Source organism: Epinephelus fuscoguttatus, linkage group LG20 (assembly GCF_011397635.1).
Source record: "Epinephelus fuscoguttatus linkage group LG20, E.fuscoguttatus.final_Chr_v1".
Lineage (NCBI taxonomy): Eukaryota > Metazoa > Chordata > Actinopteri > Perciformes > Serranidae > Epinephelus > Epinephelus fuscoguttatus.
In genome coordinates this window covers 8,413,858-8,429,963 of record NC_064771.1, presented here as the reverse complement: position 1 = coordinate 8,429,963, position 16,106 = coordinate 8,413,858, and the positions used below count along the sequence as shown (strand labels likewise).

General features: G+C 42.3%; 1 protein-coding gene across 10 annotated transcripts in view; it reads right to left on the bottom strand.

Annotated features, from left to right (window-relative positions):
• The window catches only part of myocd (myocardin), a 126,218-nt gene that overhangs the window by 9,384 nt on the left and 100,728 nt on the right, over positions 1–16,106 (bottom strand). For 6 of the 10 annotated variants that reach the window (XM_049562718.1, XM_049562720.1, XM_049562722.1 and 3 more), the window contains 8 exons: positions 15,799–15,864; positions 8,295–8,450; positions 5,042–5,226; positions 2,939–3,043; positions 2,486–2,802; positions 2,013–2,169; positions 1,399–1,917; positions 805–1,296 (listed from right to left, as the gene is read on the bottom strand). In XM_049562718.1, coding sequence (XP_049418675.1) covers positions 805–1,296; positions 1,399–1,917; positions 2,013–2,169; positions 2,486–2,802; positions 2,939–3,043; positions 5,042–5,226; positions 8,295–8,450; positions 15,799–15,864 — 1,997 coding nt within the window. The remainder of the gene's footprint in view (positions 1–804; positions 1,297–1,398; positions 1,918–2,012; positions 2,170–2,485; positions 2,803–2,938; positions 3,044–5,041; positions 5,227–8,294; positions 8,451–15,798; positions 15,865–16,106) is intronic. The other 4 variants (XM_049562723.1, XM_049562726.1, XM_049562725.1 and 1 more) reach the window with 2 other exon arrangements.

Sequence of the window (16,106 nt, the reverse complement as noted above, 5' to 3'; positions counted from 1 at the left end):
CCGCCCCAGATATGAGATGAGATATGTGAATCTGGCACCTAACAGAGCAGCACTTTTAATTTTGTTGTATTGTTCTCAATATAAATGACAATAAAGGCACTTTGACTTTGATCACATCTGGATACAAGACAGATTTTAATTCATGGGGAAAAGAGGGTCTTCCTCTAGCACCATCATCTGGTCAAAATGTTAATTTCTCCAATACTTTATTTACAGAGTTGAGGAGTAACTAGTTATGTGTAATTGTTACGTGTTGTTACATGTAAATTACAGTTACTAATCAAAATGTTGTCGATTACAAAGAGGTTCCATCCGAATATTCTTTTTGGTAAAAAGCTCATATATAAAATATAACATTCATTCTGTTGCTTTGAATCTTTTCACCATGCAGGAATACCTTCTTTTGGCATATTTCTGAAAAATGTAGATCAGCAAAGCTGTTGGGACAAATTTAAATGCAAAACCATCAAGGGTAGGAGTGCTTACACATAGCTGTCCCTACATCCAGACAGGCTCCATTCATCAAGAAGTATGTGCTCAAATTTTGAGTACTGTTTTTGATTGGTTCGCTTATTTGTATTTGCACCGCCTCTTGTCTGCCAGTCAAATCAATGCGAATTGCTCTAGGTAGCTGGCGTCTGCCACTGCCTGGCTGCAACCAGCCAACGTCGCCAAGGCAGGTGGCCATGTCATTGAACATTTGTATTTCCAACCCTGTTATTTTCTATCACTTGGTATAATAAATTGTCTGACTTCTCCACGGAACATTTAAGAGTGATACTTGTGTCCATAAATACATCATACCTGCATGTTGCGTGCTCTGTTATTGCTCTGGGGGTGGGGGTGACCGCAGCCGTCCCTTCCCAATGGAGGTGATAGCAAGTAGGGGTTGTTAGGAGATGAAGGCTGGGGGCTGCTGGAAGGCTTTCCGATGGGGGAGTCTTGTGGTGAGCACTGTGGACTGAGGAAAGCGGACATTGTGGAGGGGCTGCCAGAGGAAGTGTCCATACACTGTGGCCCACTGGGGCCCCCCATGTTTGAGAGGGGGTTGTTGCAGTGTCCAATATCCTCCATGCAGCTGCCAGGAGAGCTCTTCAGCTGTTTGGGAGAGGACAGAGGGCAGCTGGAGGACAAGGACATGGGCTCCTGCTTGATAGTCACCCCAAAGAAGTGCTGGCCCATCATGGCTGGAGTCTGCTGGTGGTGCATGGAGGGGTGAGATGGAGGAGGGGCGGTGTCCTGTGTTGCTCCATAGCAGCGTTTCCTTTTGTGGAGCTGCATCCTTAGCTCTTCAACCTAGCAGGAACGGTGACAAAGGTGAATGTGTCAGTCGATATTTAAATATATGTATTTTGATAATTAAGGTTATTGTAGATTGGTATGGTGCCGTCTACTCACCTGTCTCTGCTCCTGGTGCAGCTTCCATGTCAGCTCCTCAATCACCTTCTGCTTTTCCACCAGCATCTTATCTTTTTCAGTATCCACTCCATCCATACCTCCACCCTCCCCCACCCTTGGTCCTCCCCCTCCCAGGCCGTCCTCCATGCTGAGTTGGGCTGGAGATGGCTGGAGGGCGAACTGTGTTGGCGAGGACATGGGCACGTCGCTGAAGCTGTCAGGAAGAGAGCCGCTGAGGGACAGCTCTGAGGAGGCCGGAGAGATGGGAGGGGTGGAGGAGGTGCTGGGGTAAGGGTAATAGCCTCCCTGGGAGAGGGCACTGGAGGAGGATGGGGACTGGTAGGAGGACAGGGATCCTGTGGGTGTGACGGGGAAGGTCACTGTGGTGATGTCAGAGGAGCCCGAGGGCGAGGAGCTGGTGTTGGAGTCCTTGAAGGGTCGTAGTCGCTCGATGAGGGCTGTCTTGGTGCCGGAGACGGGCATGCCTCGAATACGCAGGTGCTGCCTGAGCTCTGAAACCTTACATAGCACAGAAAGAGGCATGTCAACATCAACAAGTCAACAAGTCCCATAGGCTCTTTCTTGAAAACTTAACGTCACTTTGTAACACCTACTTTAAGGTCATCCAGATTAGCTGGCAGGGGCCCAGGTTTGACCGGGGAGATGTTACTTTGGTTGGCATACGTGTTCTTGACCGGGGACGACGAATTACTGTTGGCTTGGCTGGATGGAGCACTAGAGCTACAAGCTGATAGCTGCTCACTAGCTCCTCTGAAATGGCAAAATATTAGTAGATTAGTTGTAGTGAAGTAAAAATAGCAACAGTAACCGCTTTTTAATAAGGCACCCTTTATAAATGTTGTAACAAATGGTATTAATGGTTAATAAGTCTTCTGCTAAAGCTTTATTGATCAGCTAGCCTTGAATTTGAAGTTACTATGTTGCTGATTGTTAAATGTAGCTGATTGCCCTCATGACCCTTTATTAATAACCTATTAATAATGGAGTGTGTCTAATTGTCTAATAAGCCATTAAGTATACAGGTTTAAAAACCAGTATACAGATATATCAGATTTACTGTACTCACTTTTGGGTTTGGGTTGGTGGGTGAGGCTGGTAGCTGAAAGCGGGCTGCCGCTGCTGGGCCTGAGTCTGTTGGGTGTGTGCGTGCTGCTGCGACTGCTGCGACTGTGAATGTGTGTGAGCATGCTTCTGCTGGCTGAGGATCTGCAGCTGCAGGAAGAGCTGCTGCTGCTGGAGGAGTCGGGCGTAAGCTGAGTCCATGGGTGGTGGGGACTTCTCAGCCTTCTGGTCCGGAGGAATGTACTGATGGTACTTGAGCTTCTTCACCTTTGGCTTCACATCTTTGGGCTTCTTGTGTCGGTTCTTGTCTGACGTCTTGGACTGCTCAGAGAAAGGAGGGTGAGATAGTATGATGGTCTTAACTGGGCATTTGAAAATAAAAAGTTTTAAGTCAAGACAAGTAACTTAATTAAGAAGTAAAGTTATGATGAATGTAAATTCTTCAAATGTTGCTGACCTTGACGATAGCAGGAACAGGTATTGGGGGAGTAGCCTGGCTGTTGTTGGCACCAGACAGCCCTTCATCCTGGCTTTGGTCAGGTGGGTCTCGGGTTGCGCCTCCCTGTTCACAAATAAAAACACTATATGTAGTCCTTTTTGTGTGGGTTTACTCAGAGTCACTCTAACACACCAGCTTCCCAAACATACAATTATATGTTGACTATGTTTATGTACTGGACTTCTGGCACTTGTGGTTCTGGGCATGTTTCACTATTTATTTATTTATTTATCCATTTATTGCATTTTATAGATTAAACAGTCCATTGGCTTATTGGAAAGCAAGACTACAGCCTCACTATAGTGTCAGCTGTGTGAAGCTCTACTTGGTCACTACTTGGATGCGGCCAGCTTGTTCTCAACCACTGGTTTGTGGTCTCCAATTTTGAAGGCTCTAGATCAGCATTTTAATGTAGCCATTTTGGATATTTGGAACCAGAAGTGACCATTGTCGAGAGTGTGGTTCTGACTAAGACGCCGAGCACACTATCAGCAGACAGCCACTCATAGCGGCAATAAGCCTGACTAAAATTTAAACAAGTAAGCTATTTAAAAATTCACCCCCTGTACAGCTGAAAGGAATGTTGAAATTAGCTTTTGACATCAAAACCGTTTTTTTGTATCAGGCTATAAACATGTCAGTTTCAGCTCTAAAATTGGACATGTTCATATGGGGGACTATGGGGATTGAATGACTTCTGGAGCCAGCCTCAAGTGGCCATTTGAGGAACTGTAGTTTCTGGCACTCCCACATTGGCTTCATATTTCAGCCCCACAGGTTGCCGCTTGGTCACAGCAGTACTTTCCACAAAATGCTATCATCAGCATGCTAACATGCTCACAGTAACAATGCCAACATGCTCTTGTTTAACAAACAGTGGTGATCACTGACTCTGGGGGCCCCAGGCAAAGAAGACTGACATTTACACCTAACGTTGTATGTATGGTAGTTACGGGGAGTTCGCTGACTGTCCTAACTAACAGTATCCAGCTGTGCTATGGCAGAGGCCACACTTTTTTTTTTTGAGGCAGCAGTGGTTGACTGAATGTGCCTTTATGGGAGGTTCACAGGTCTTTATCGCTGCAAAATGTGCCAATGTAAGTGGCCATCACGGTCCCCTTTTCCCCACTTTTTTTGGGGGTCCCAAAACATTAGTGTGGATTGTCTCTCTGGATGGTGTCCCCTGTTAAGATGTTAATGTTTACCTTTTTTATGCTTATTTTAGTTAATGTACTAATTATCACCAAACACTAAGTATGATGGGAATGCCTTTAATTACTCTTCATCCTTAATTTGGTAAACTGTTAAGTATTGGTTGTCAGTTGAAAGGGATCATACAATGGCTTGATGGATAAACCCTCAAAAACACAACAATTAGCTCACAGTATATGGTAAAAGTAAATTAAAGTAGGTAGTTGTTGTCCTTTTATTATTGTTTTACTCTGATGACATTGTTTTCTCTGATTGTACAATTTTAGTCAGTTTTTCCCTGCAGTAACTTTTCCTTTAAAGTTGAACTGAGGACTGCTTTCAAGACAGTTGGTTTGTAATCCAAATGGAATAATTACACCCAAAAATGCACAAAGATTGATGTTTCATTTGTGAAAGTGTTCCACAAAGCTCTCAACAGGAATTTCCAGTTGCTTATTCACAGCTGATGATTCAGTTGGAGCATTTTAGAGACAGAAGTCTGACCGATATAAACAATCATGTTCTGGCATGAATTTCAATCAAATGACCGTTGCTGCTGCGACCGTTGGAATGAGGTCACCGTGAGTGAAAGGTAAGCAGCCAGGAAATAAAGGCAGCTGTGCAGGCAGGATGGAATGTGTCACCTGCCTAGTGCAACTCAGTCCAACACTCGGTGGAAAACAGGAGGCTGAGGAGGGTGGTGCAGTTCAAGCTGACACCACAAGAGGGCAGGAGAAGCAAAGCAGTGGCAACAGCTGTGAGAGGCGCAACAATGTCAGAGTGAAGAGCATACGGAGGAAAACAGAGCAGAGATGGAGGGAATTCAGGCATCTTTGACCTCAATGCTGTCAAGAGACAGATGAGTCGTACCTGTCGTGGGCTGGTGAGGGCAGGTGAAGAGGAGGAGGAGGGCGTACTGCCAACAGCCTCCGATGAAGGGCAGGCTGAGCCCTGTGACTCATCACTGTGGTGCTGCTCTGGAGACAGACTCTCACTGCTGCTGTCCTCCTCAAATGCATAAGAATCCTCCTGCTTGGGGAACTTACCGTGGTTTACTGTAAGAAAAGCAAAGAGGGAGAAGGAAGGGTCAATATGCATTACTTTAAGAGTACTGAGAAAATGAAAAGATATAACAGTCTGCTTTTACGTGATACTTTGATCCTTATTTTAGTTGTTTATTGATTATGATAACACTGAGATCCTGCTGAGATCTGTGAACACAGCATCGCTGCAAAAAAAAGGAGCCAGAAACACGAGCAGTCAGAGGATCGGGCAGGTTGTGAAAAAGCCAGGAGTTTACCTAGATTGTCTTAAGCAATTTATTTGGAGGTAAAGCTGAAGGTGTGCGCATCCAAAATTTCCAAACAATCCCTCAGTGCACAGGAAAACTAAGTGCGCGCATCTATGGCAAGCACAGTGGGCCTTTAATCCTGAATTAAAAGCTCTGATATTTTCTTACAACGAGTGATGTGCGCTACACAAATACAAACATTTTCTGCTAATGTAAAAACACTTTATAGAGATTTCTGCGTTTCTGTTTGTGTCTTCTCCCTGGTTTGAAGTCAGGAAAAGGTGATGTCTTGACTTCTGCGCACCAATCAGATTTTGTTTTTGTTTCTTTTCTCAGTCAAAATGTGTTAACAGATTTGGGGTTGTTTGCTTATGTTGCCGAGCCGGCTCTGCTAATTTGCAGTCAGTAGTGATTAACAGGACTGATCCTGTGTTTGCACTGACCTGTTTGTGGGCAGCTCGGATGCACATTGCATAGCGCAGCACGTTCCCTATGTGACCAGCGGTATTCACACACTGCCTGTCTGTCACTGACACCTAGTACAACACTCAGCCCGGAGGTGTTACGCTGCGTGGGTGAGAGACTGACACTGCCTCTTCACATCCACCACACTCCTGATTGGCTTGGCTGATAGTGAGCAACGCTTTAATTGGATGAACTAAGAGCGGCTATCTAACAGAGCTGACGGGACAGGGCCAGGGGTAGAGGTTGGTGTGTGTGCGTATGTCAGTGTTGGTGTGTGCACAGAGAGGTATAAGATTCTCTTTTTGTATCCAAACATGTGACAGGCAGGAACAGACCCTGGTTTCAATCAAAGCACCAGGCCCATTCTGTGCAACTCAATGACCTCGCAACACACACACACACACAGCTTAGTGCACAGCATTGTCTTAAATGCCATTTCCTCCCACCTGTTCATGTTTAACTCATTCACTCTCCACAGTCACAAACACCAACACACGCTCTGAAGGGGTCATGTGTGAATTTGCTCGTCTCAGTACGTGCCCTCTCTGCTACATGTGCTCCAATACATGCTGTTTCCATGAGTCTTTAAGACAATTTGATGTCAGTGGGAGATTGAGATGGCAGAATTGCAGGAAATCTGCAAGCCGTGTACACTTCCGCTTTTCAAGTGGCTGATTTAGAAGTTACGGCGGGTCACATAGTTTCCAAAATTACCAGACAGAGGTTGAAACAATCGTTGGGAGTGTTGTGTCAGGGGATATAGAGCTTTAAGGTGAGGGGTTAATGCTGTAGGCGAGGGGAACGCAACAGCCTGGTCCTGTCACAGAGCTTTGTAGGTGACTGGAGCCATCGAGGCTAGTTAAAGCACAGACAAAAGCAGGGAGGAGGGGTGGGGGGGTACAAACATACACACAGGTACGCCCACACAAGGATGCACTCGAACTCAAGCACACACATCGCCACTTCGGAAGAAAATGGGTGGACCCAAATACAGCTGCTGTTCATCTCAATAAACGGCGCTCCCCTCCTCTTGTAGAGGTAGTGTAAACCAGCTGACTGCAGGCCGCCGTTTCTTTTACGCAACATGTTTACTGGAAGCTCAAGGGGGCAAACATAAAACCTCTAAAACACCAGAGTCTAAAACACACTAGTCGCACTGCCAAGAATGATATAGAGACAGTGAGCAACATGTTGAGGATTAGAAGGCAAACAGTCAGAGGTCTGAGCGGCGCAGTGGGACAGCTCAGGCCCGATGCTTTGCACGGTGCTAAATCAGTGGAGCGTCTAAGCATGCATGTTGTGCACTTGCTTAAATCAAAGACTGGAGGAGGCTGCCTGTACACTTCAGTCCACAATATACATTTGTAAACGCACCTCATATAAAAGGAAACAAGCCTTTTCCTCAACATTCTTGGAAACCCAGGCTGGATCAAGAGTTTTTCTGAAATGTTCTAAAATATGTAAATAACATTCTCTGTGCACGAAATACAAATAAATACTTTTTCCTGCCAAGAAATTTGGATCACATTAAGGAGGAAAAACAGGAAACAGGTACTGAAAGAGCAGACCTGTCCCCAGAAGAAAATGTTGGCACTGTACGTTTCTACAAACCACGTACGTGTTGCACTTGTACGTTTCATATGTATGGCCTGATGCAGATCACATGTATATGAGCTGACTTTCTCAGGAACAGGAAGAAGGGATGATGTGACGATACGTATAGTGCCAACATTTATTCTGGAGATTGGGTTCAGTGGGAGTCCAGTAGAGTGTAAAGGTGAGGAGGTCAACACTTGTGAATTACTTTAATTCTGAGTAAAAAATTAATTTGTCTACATTTGGTGGTACGACTTTTTAAAAGTCACCCGTTACAAAGGCTTTATAAGTCATTTCTTTTTCAACCACACAGACAAAGTTTTAGCCTGTAACTTTAGATTTAGATGAAAGGCTTCCTAACATTAAGCATCCGTAAGGAACTAATTATTTCTTTGGATTTAGGGGCCACTGTTGGTCAGATGTATCGTGTACAGGCTAAATGCAATGTCCAGTTCATGCTACTGTCACAAACCTGTTTGTGGGGGATGAACATAATGTTCATAGAAGATCTATAATAAACACTCTACTTTTAGTGGGTGCTTGTTTGACAAAATGGTGTGACTGTGTGTTCTGTTTAGTAAAGGACCTGAGAACACACACACACACACACACACACACACACACACACACACACACACACACAGTCAGTAGTGAAGCGTGCTCTCCTGTTCAGGGAAACTAGTGGATGCCACTACCAAACACACAACGTGGAGTCAGGCAGGTTGAGATGCAGCAAGTGTTAATGTGTGTTGAGCATCTCTCTGCTGATACCTGTCATTGTGATGGCAGAGTCTAGGGGAATGATATTCTTTTGGACCAGCTCCAGGGGCCCCGGCCTGAGAGCCAGCTTCTCATTCAGGTCCTCGGCGAGCCGTGCTCGCTTCAGCCTCATCTGGGCCTCTAGAGAGGAGCCGTCTGAGGCTGGGTCTGCACAACACACAGCAGGACCACACCATCAACAACATGGGACACACCTGGGAAACACTGCTTATACACGACTCTAACTAAGTACACTTGATCAAGATCGGTACTGAAGTATTTTAGATACTTGTACTTTGAATTCATTTTTGTGCAGTGTTATTCCTTTGATTTACTGATAACTGTACTGTAGCTACTGCTATTATATTATTTTTAAAATAAGTATTTTGACCATACAAGTACAATACTCTAAATTAAGTTGCCAAACAGTGTATTAAGTATTTAAAATAGTTCAAATTAACTTCACCTCAATGCTTACACAGTCAGTGATAGTAATCTGCCAATATAATATAGGCTATAGAATAGAAAACATAAGACTGACAGGGAGATTCCTGTGGCACAATGAGTTACGTTTAATACTTTTAGGACTGCCATAAGGCCTGAGTGGTATCACAGTATTACAGTATACCAGAGTATTTAGAAATCTCAACAGTATGATTTTCAGTACTGTCAAAACTCCTGTAATTAAACTGATAGAGTTGCTGTTTTGAGGCGATGTATTGTAGTGTACAGTACACGCCACCAGAGGTCAGTCTCCACTGCTGGAAAAGGCAGCTGAGCTAAGAAAGATGGCAACTGCGAGTGATGGGGATAACATCACAGGAAAAGTAAAAGGTAGAGAGAGACTAAAGAGACAGAAACAGCGCGCAGAGCCAGCATATTTTCACATCTAACTCAGCGAATTAAGGCTTTACTTCGACCAAACCAGAACTAGAGATTTTTGGAACACTGACCAACCAAGACAGTTTGCTAGTTCCTGCAGTTCATGCTCACAAACCAGCCTGCTTTTTGTTGCCTATCTGATTGTGTTTCGTTCATTTGCTGTCTCTCTGCTGCCTCCCTTTAAAGATGAGCTTACGTGGTGGTTGTGTTTTCACAAAGCCCTTTTAGGACTGTCCCCTGCTGCATAGCCTGTTACAATAAACACTCATTGGTATGCTTAAAAGTTAGAAGTTGAACAAATGACTACAAATTATATATTAAAATTTTCTACATTTAAACTGTAATTCAAATTTCAAATTCATACATGATAGATTCACATAGAGCATAATGTAGTCTCTCTCTTGAAGACATTTATACATTAAAGCTTGATGCAGATGTTTTAGAGACATATTTTCATGCATTAGTTTTTGTTTTATCCTATTTTGTTGCCTATTGTCTTCTACAATTACCAAGTTTCCTTGAAAAATCAATAGGGCTATCAATATCTAGATGCTAAATTCACAACGTCTTTCTGTTAAATAGTGTTTTTTGTCTTTTCATGTCATTTTTTACATTCCATCACTATCATCATACTATTATTCATCTATGTATTTTTATTCAGCTATCATTTCCTCAACAAACACTTTGCACATGACCTTCCTAAACCTTCAATAATCAATATTTCTTTTCTAATATCTACTCAGCTGCTCCACTCCCTGCACAGCCAGATACTTTGAGTACTAGAAAAATAAATGGAGTGGCTGTAATTAAAGGGCTGCAGCGGGTGAGATTTTCGATCTTCCACAATCTCTCTCTGTTAAACCCAGTATAAATAATCTAACCTGGCCTGGCCCACAGTCTATCCACAGCACTCGCAGGACTGATTACCCAGCAGAGAGGAGAGCACACCAGATCACGGCGATTATCCGAGTGCAACAAAGAGCACCAGCACTTATTTGGTCAAATGTAATTTTAGTGGGATATTTCTGAGTGATGACACAAGATACAGTGCCAAACTCAAAGGAATGATATTAACCTTTGTGCTTGAACCACTCAGGTAGAGTGATGCTGTCTGATGAAAAATGGATCTGAAATGTAATGCTTCATAAGAAACTTTAAGAAGGACACAAAAAGGACTTAACAAGGACACAAGTATGTAATTAAAGGCTGAATGGATGGACACAACACAGAAGGAAGGAATTTTTGTGTGAGAGGTAAAAATGATAGAAAAATGAAGGAAAACAAAATAGACTTCAAAATGAGTGAGCATAAAAATTAAAATACAATGGAGGAATTAAGAAAGAATGAAAAGATAAACACATTTAAAGAAACTAAGCAAGAAAGAAAAAGTCTAAAGTTGAAATAAAAAGAAGGTATGAAGGACAAAAAACAGACAGGAAGTAAGAAAAATTTAAATGAGGAAGAAAGCAGTAAGGAAGAAAAGCAGAAAGAAAGACACAAAGAAAGAAAAGCTGGAATAAAAACAAACAAATTAAGTTGGAATAAAAAGAAAGAAAGAAAGAAAGAAAGAAAGAAAGAAAGAAGAAAGAAACAAAGAATCCAACAAAAGTTTGAACTGAAAGAAAGAAAGAAAGAAAGAAAGAAAGAAAGAAAGAAAGAAAGAAAAAGAAATTAAAGTTGAAATATAAATGAAGGGATGAATAAAATAAAGAATGAATTGGAAGTTTAAATGAAGGTTGATGTAAGAATGGAGGGAGCAAGGCAAGGGAGTAAAAGAAGAGAATACCAGGTGGGTAGAGATTCCCAAAGAAAGAATTAGTATAAAATATAAAAGAGAAAAAAGGGAAACAAGGGAAGGAAAAGGGAATGATAGGAATGAAAGGAAGAGGGTGTAAATGAAGGAGGGATAAAGGGATGTAACAGGGCAGTGAAGGACAGAATGTCACACAGATGGAGGGCAGTGGGTAAAGCAGATGATCCAGTGAGGAAGGACCAGCTGCCAGTCTGTGGTCACGTTGGCGAACAATCACCGTCCACCAGCAGGATGACATCATCATCTGTTTATAAGTCAGCTGCCCACCAAGTCGGCCCCGCTGTCTTACACTCTCCCACCTCACCTGTCACTGACTGTTCTGATTTAAGACCTGATTTGACATCACAGGGACACACGGAGCTTTAAGTGTGTTTAAACTGTGTAACCAAACTGCCTAAAAATGCCTCCGACTGTGGCTGCACGGGCCCACACGGGCATACTGTAACATGATCGTGTGAGTCTGAAGCTGGCTTACAGACTTTTAAACATTCTGCAGCAGTATTAAAACATACGACGCACTTTAAACCTATTGCGATACGTGTACCTGCTGACCGTATCTGCCAAATGTAAACACTACACTAAGAGGTAAGACGTATGGTGCATTAGGAGGAATAATTCCCTTTGTGTTTCCATCCACTGAGGCTTAAAGCACCACTGCTGTGGGAGTGGAAATGTGTGTTTTTGTGCAGGAAAAAAGCACAGTAAACCTGCAGGTACAGTCCTATTATCTTTATGAGGAAATATTAGATTGTATGTGTGTGTGTGTGTGTGTGTGTGTGTATTCAGACCCGTGGCCAGCAGGCAGACAGTGCACCCCTATGCAGGCCACACGCCAGTCAGGCTTGAGAGGCTGGGGCGGATTCTCCAATAGCCTAATAAACACCAGATGTTCCTTGGGTAATATATACACAGACCCTGTGCCGTGTCCATCTCCCCAGCAGGAATAACACAGCCAGCATCTGAAGGATCACATCCACAGCAGCGTGGAGCAGGAGGAGGATGCTGTGACGCCCTGAGAAATGTCTTACTTTTGGGTATAAAGAGCTGGAAGGACAAATGATGCTGCTGCTTTCGAGAGTGATAACACATCTAGTGTGTGGGTGTGAGAAAGTGTGTACTAACAAATACAAGTCTTTGCAACCCTCTTCCATGTGCGCCACTGCCTGCAATCAAGAGATAAACAGCCAATTGAAATGTCTTTTTTAAAAAAGCGCCTGCAGCCCTGCTGGCCAATTGTGTTTCTCCTTGCTGCCTTATCTGTGACAGACTCCTAAAAACTGATAGGGCCTCGCAGGGCCTCTGGATTCCGTTCCCCCGCACACTTACCAGCAGTTTATCTGGAGGCTGGAGCCTCTGTGAAATGGCAAACGGTGCCAGAGATATCATTCAACAAATCCCTGGCCTGCAGTCCAAGTCCCCCAGTCCCCTGTTGCTCCAAAAAAGCTACACAGTGCACACTGGCATCACTCACTGCTCCCGTGTTTGCCAAGACGACGTTGTTGCTTTAAAGTATAAGGAATTGATAAGATCTTAGTTTATAAGTGGCTGCGTGCTGTGTAATGTCCCATGCTAAACACATCTTTGGTTTCTAATGAATATTTGAAATTGACATTTTTTTGAATGCCAGCAAAAATATCTGTGCTTGACATTTGTGGCATGTAGTATGTTGGCAACATGACAGTTCTGCCATGACTTAAAGAACACGAGGTTATAAATCGTAACAGTAAGGATCAGGTCTACTTGTTCTCATCAGCTCATGCTCCATGTTGTTGATTTTGGGCGTGCCTCTCTACAGGCGCCGCGCTGTAAACAGGTACCGACGATGTAAATCTGTTTCTTTTGAGGTCCAGAGCCTCTTCCAGCACAAGAGCATTCCTCTGCGGTCACTCACCGACCTGTCTGCCTACTCGCTGGCTGCAGGCACTATCTGCCTGTCTGTCTGTCTGGTGCATATATTCACCTGCTTCCTCTAAGTCCACCTTTGTATCTGTCACTACCTGTGGATTTATCCGTCTGGAGTCTGGATCTGGTTCTCTTTGCAGCATCTGTCATCTTTGCTGTTTTCTTTTCTTCCTACATGTCTGTCTTTAATGCTTTAATTTGCAGTGTAAGTAGATCTCGGTTCTGGCGCAGTTTGACTCAGTTTCAAAGTGCATCAGTTACATACTGTAGAGCAGTGACTCTCAACCAGGGGTACTTGTTCTCTAGAGGGTACTTCTGCAGTTAAATTGTTAAGTTGCTCAGCTAACTTGAAACGACAACAAAACAAACTTTGCTCTATTTTTTCTATCTTATTATGAGAATATTCCTAAATGTGTGCAATGGAAACGTGTACAGTTTGGATCTATTCATCTTCTGTTCTATTCTTACATTATTTGTATTCTTATGAAATGTAATATTTCTACTGAAATTAACTTTGTATGGAAGAATTTAAGTTGCTATTACCTTTACTGTTTTTTTGTAGTGAAACACTCTCTGCTTATCAGCGCGTGATTATTTAAAAGGAATATCTGACAGCGATTTAGCACAGAGCGAATCTGATAAGTGATGCGAAATGCGTAGTTCGCTCCTTTTTTGTTTTTAATGTAAGCAAAAAAGTGGCAACCTGAGTATCCTGGTGTGCACTGGAACATCCTTTTTTTGATTCACGTTAGCTAAAAGTATTGCAAATGGTTGAAATACTGAGCTTAAGTATGAGATAAAACCTTGGATAACATGGCTTAAAGTAATATAAATAGTTGAAATTGCGAAGGACTCAGTTAACTGTTGAAACTGCTAAAAGTAAGAGATAAATTGTTTAAATAGCTAGCATTTTAAGTCTTGGATAAAAGGTTGAAAAGGCTGACTAAAAGTAAGGGATACAGTATATAAATCAAAACATAAGCTTAAATAAGCTAAAAGTACTGATTTGGGATAAATGGTTTAAGTAGCTACACTAAGTAGGCTAATGGATAAACTGTTACAATTGGTAACTAAAAGTAATAGATAAGTAGTTGGCTAAATGTTACCAATAAATTGCTGAAAGAGACAATAACATATCGAATAAATGATTGAAAGGTTTGCCAGAATTAAGGGATAATGTTGGAAAAAGCTACAGTATGTAACAGATAAACAGTTGAAACAGTCAGGCAGGAGCAAGGAATGAACAGTTTCAACAGCTGGCATTAAATAGGATAAATGGTTGAAATATCCAGCTGCTGGCGCTCAAAGTCTTAGTAGTAGCCTACAAAAGCAACTGACCAATTAGACCTAAACACTGTTCATATTTGGAACATGTGTTGTCAGTGAAGAGGTATTTGAGTTCATGTGACAGGGCTGTGGGGTTACATAAGACAAAAAAAATGTCTTGAACCACAGCTGTAGAGTGTGAAAAACTCTACTGGTATAAATCTGCACTTCAACCAATGTGATTCCAAAAGATTACGACTGCAACTTGTTTCATTGATTGGTTCCTTTCTGGTTGAAGTTTATCAGTAAAATCATCTGCTGATTCCTGAGCTACACAATTCCTCCGTCTCCATACCTCTTACTCTTACTTTCCTGTTCTTTTACAAGCAGCTGGCATCTGATTTCACTGTTTCATTTAAAACTGTAATAGATAATCCCAAATCAGTCGTATCTTTTTCTTTTCATGTCATGCAATCTGTCAGACTCAATGATCTGATTCATGTAAAATGATGCTTCTCACAACTGCGTTCCAAGATTTTCAAAATAATACTGATTGAGCCAAGGAGACCTACAATTATAGGGCAAATTTGAAAAGGCAATAACCGCTCATATTTCCCACACTGGGCTGGATGTTTGAACCTTTACATCCATGCTGCTTTCCAAAACTGTCAACACACACAATATCAGAGGTTTCACTGTACTAAATTACCTTAAAAAATCTGTTCTTCATGTGTTTACCCTGTAGCTCTATGTAGAATTGTATCATTTGCGTAGTTTTTTAAAAAAAATTTATTGATAGAACTGAAAAAAGAAGATTTGAATTGAAGAAAGTCTTTTGTTATTACAAAAGACTTTGTGAAGTGTTTCAGCATCTTACAAACCTTTGTTTTGGTTGACTCTTACTGCTCTCATCAGCAAATCCACATATATGCCAATGTTGCTTTGTATCCGCTCAATGTGTAAAAAAAAAAAGTGTTTGCTAATCCATAGTCATATCAACTATTTACAGTGATAATATGTTAGTATTTCGTTGAAAGCTTGCTCTGCTGCTCCCAAGTGGCCAAAAAGTTGCATTACTACTTTAACCAACATTCCCAGATTCCAAAAAGAAAGCAGGACCACTCAAATGCTGTGGTCATGATAACGCCATTTTCCTTGTCACGTGACACACTGTGGTTTCAAGTGTCAGATCCCCTTATCCCTATAGTAGAATCTGGTATCTAACCATAAAGATAGTTTTGGATTTATCTGTCAAGGTATTGACATTGAGCTCTAAAAGTTCTACCTCCGCTACATTACTAAGGACGTGAATAAGATTTTGTTGTTGGTGCTCAAAGCATTGAAAATGTCAAATAAAAAATGCCTCTCAAAGGAGACGTTACTGTTGAATATTTAGATGTAATTTCGTTTTCCTTCATTGCACTGGGGTGGAGGCAGAAATCTCAAAACCTGGACCTGCATAGCTGGACACCACAACAGGTAGGTGAGAAAACATTATGTTAGTTGGCTCTTTTGTTGTACCTTTCCTTTGCCCATCCCTGTTCATTGTGTCTCTGTCTGTCACACTCATACTACAGCCTAAAAACATGTAAGTGGGAGAGTGTGTGTGCCTGCATGTGCGACGGCAGCTCGGCGTTGGAAGGCGTTACTCACGAGGCATGATGCCTTGGTCTGCCAGCTGCTCTCGTGTCCTCCTCTGCTGAAGTCTTAACTGTAGGACTGGAGTTGGAGGATGGAGGAAGAGGAGGAGGGTGGGATAGATGGAGGGGAAGAGTAAGAAGAAGGGGAAAGATGAGAAAGATGTGGAAAGACAGGTAAGGGACAGACAAAAAGCAGGAAGAAACTGAGAATTCAACCCATTATAAATGCTGTTTCATAACTTGTAGTTTCAGAATAATTTCACCTCACCTACAGGCTGGTATAAAAAACACGCACATGTATCATATATACATATGCATACA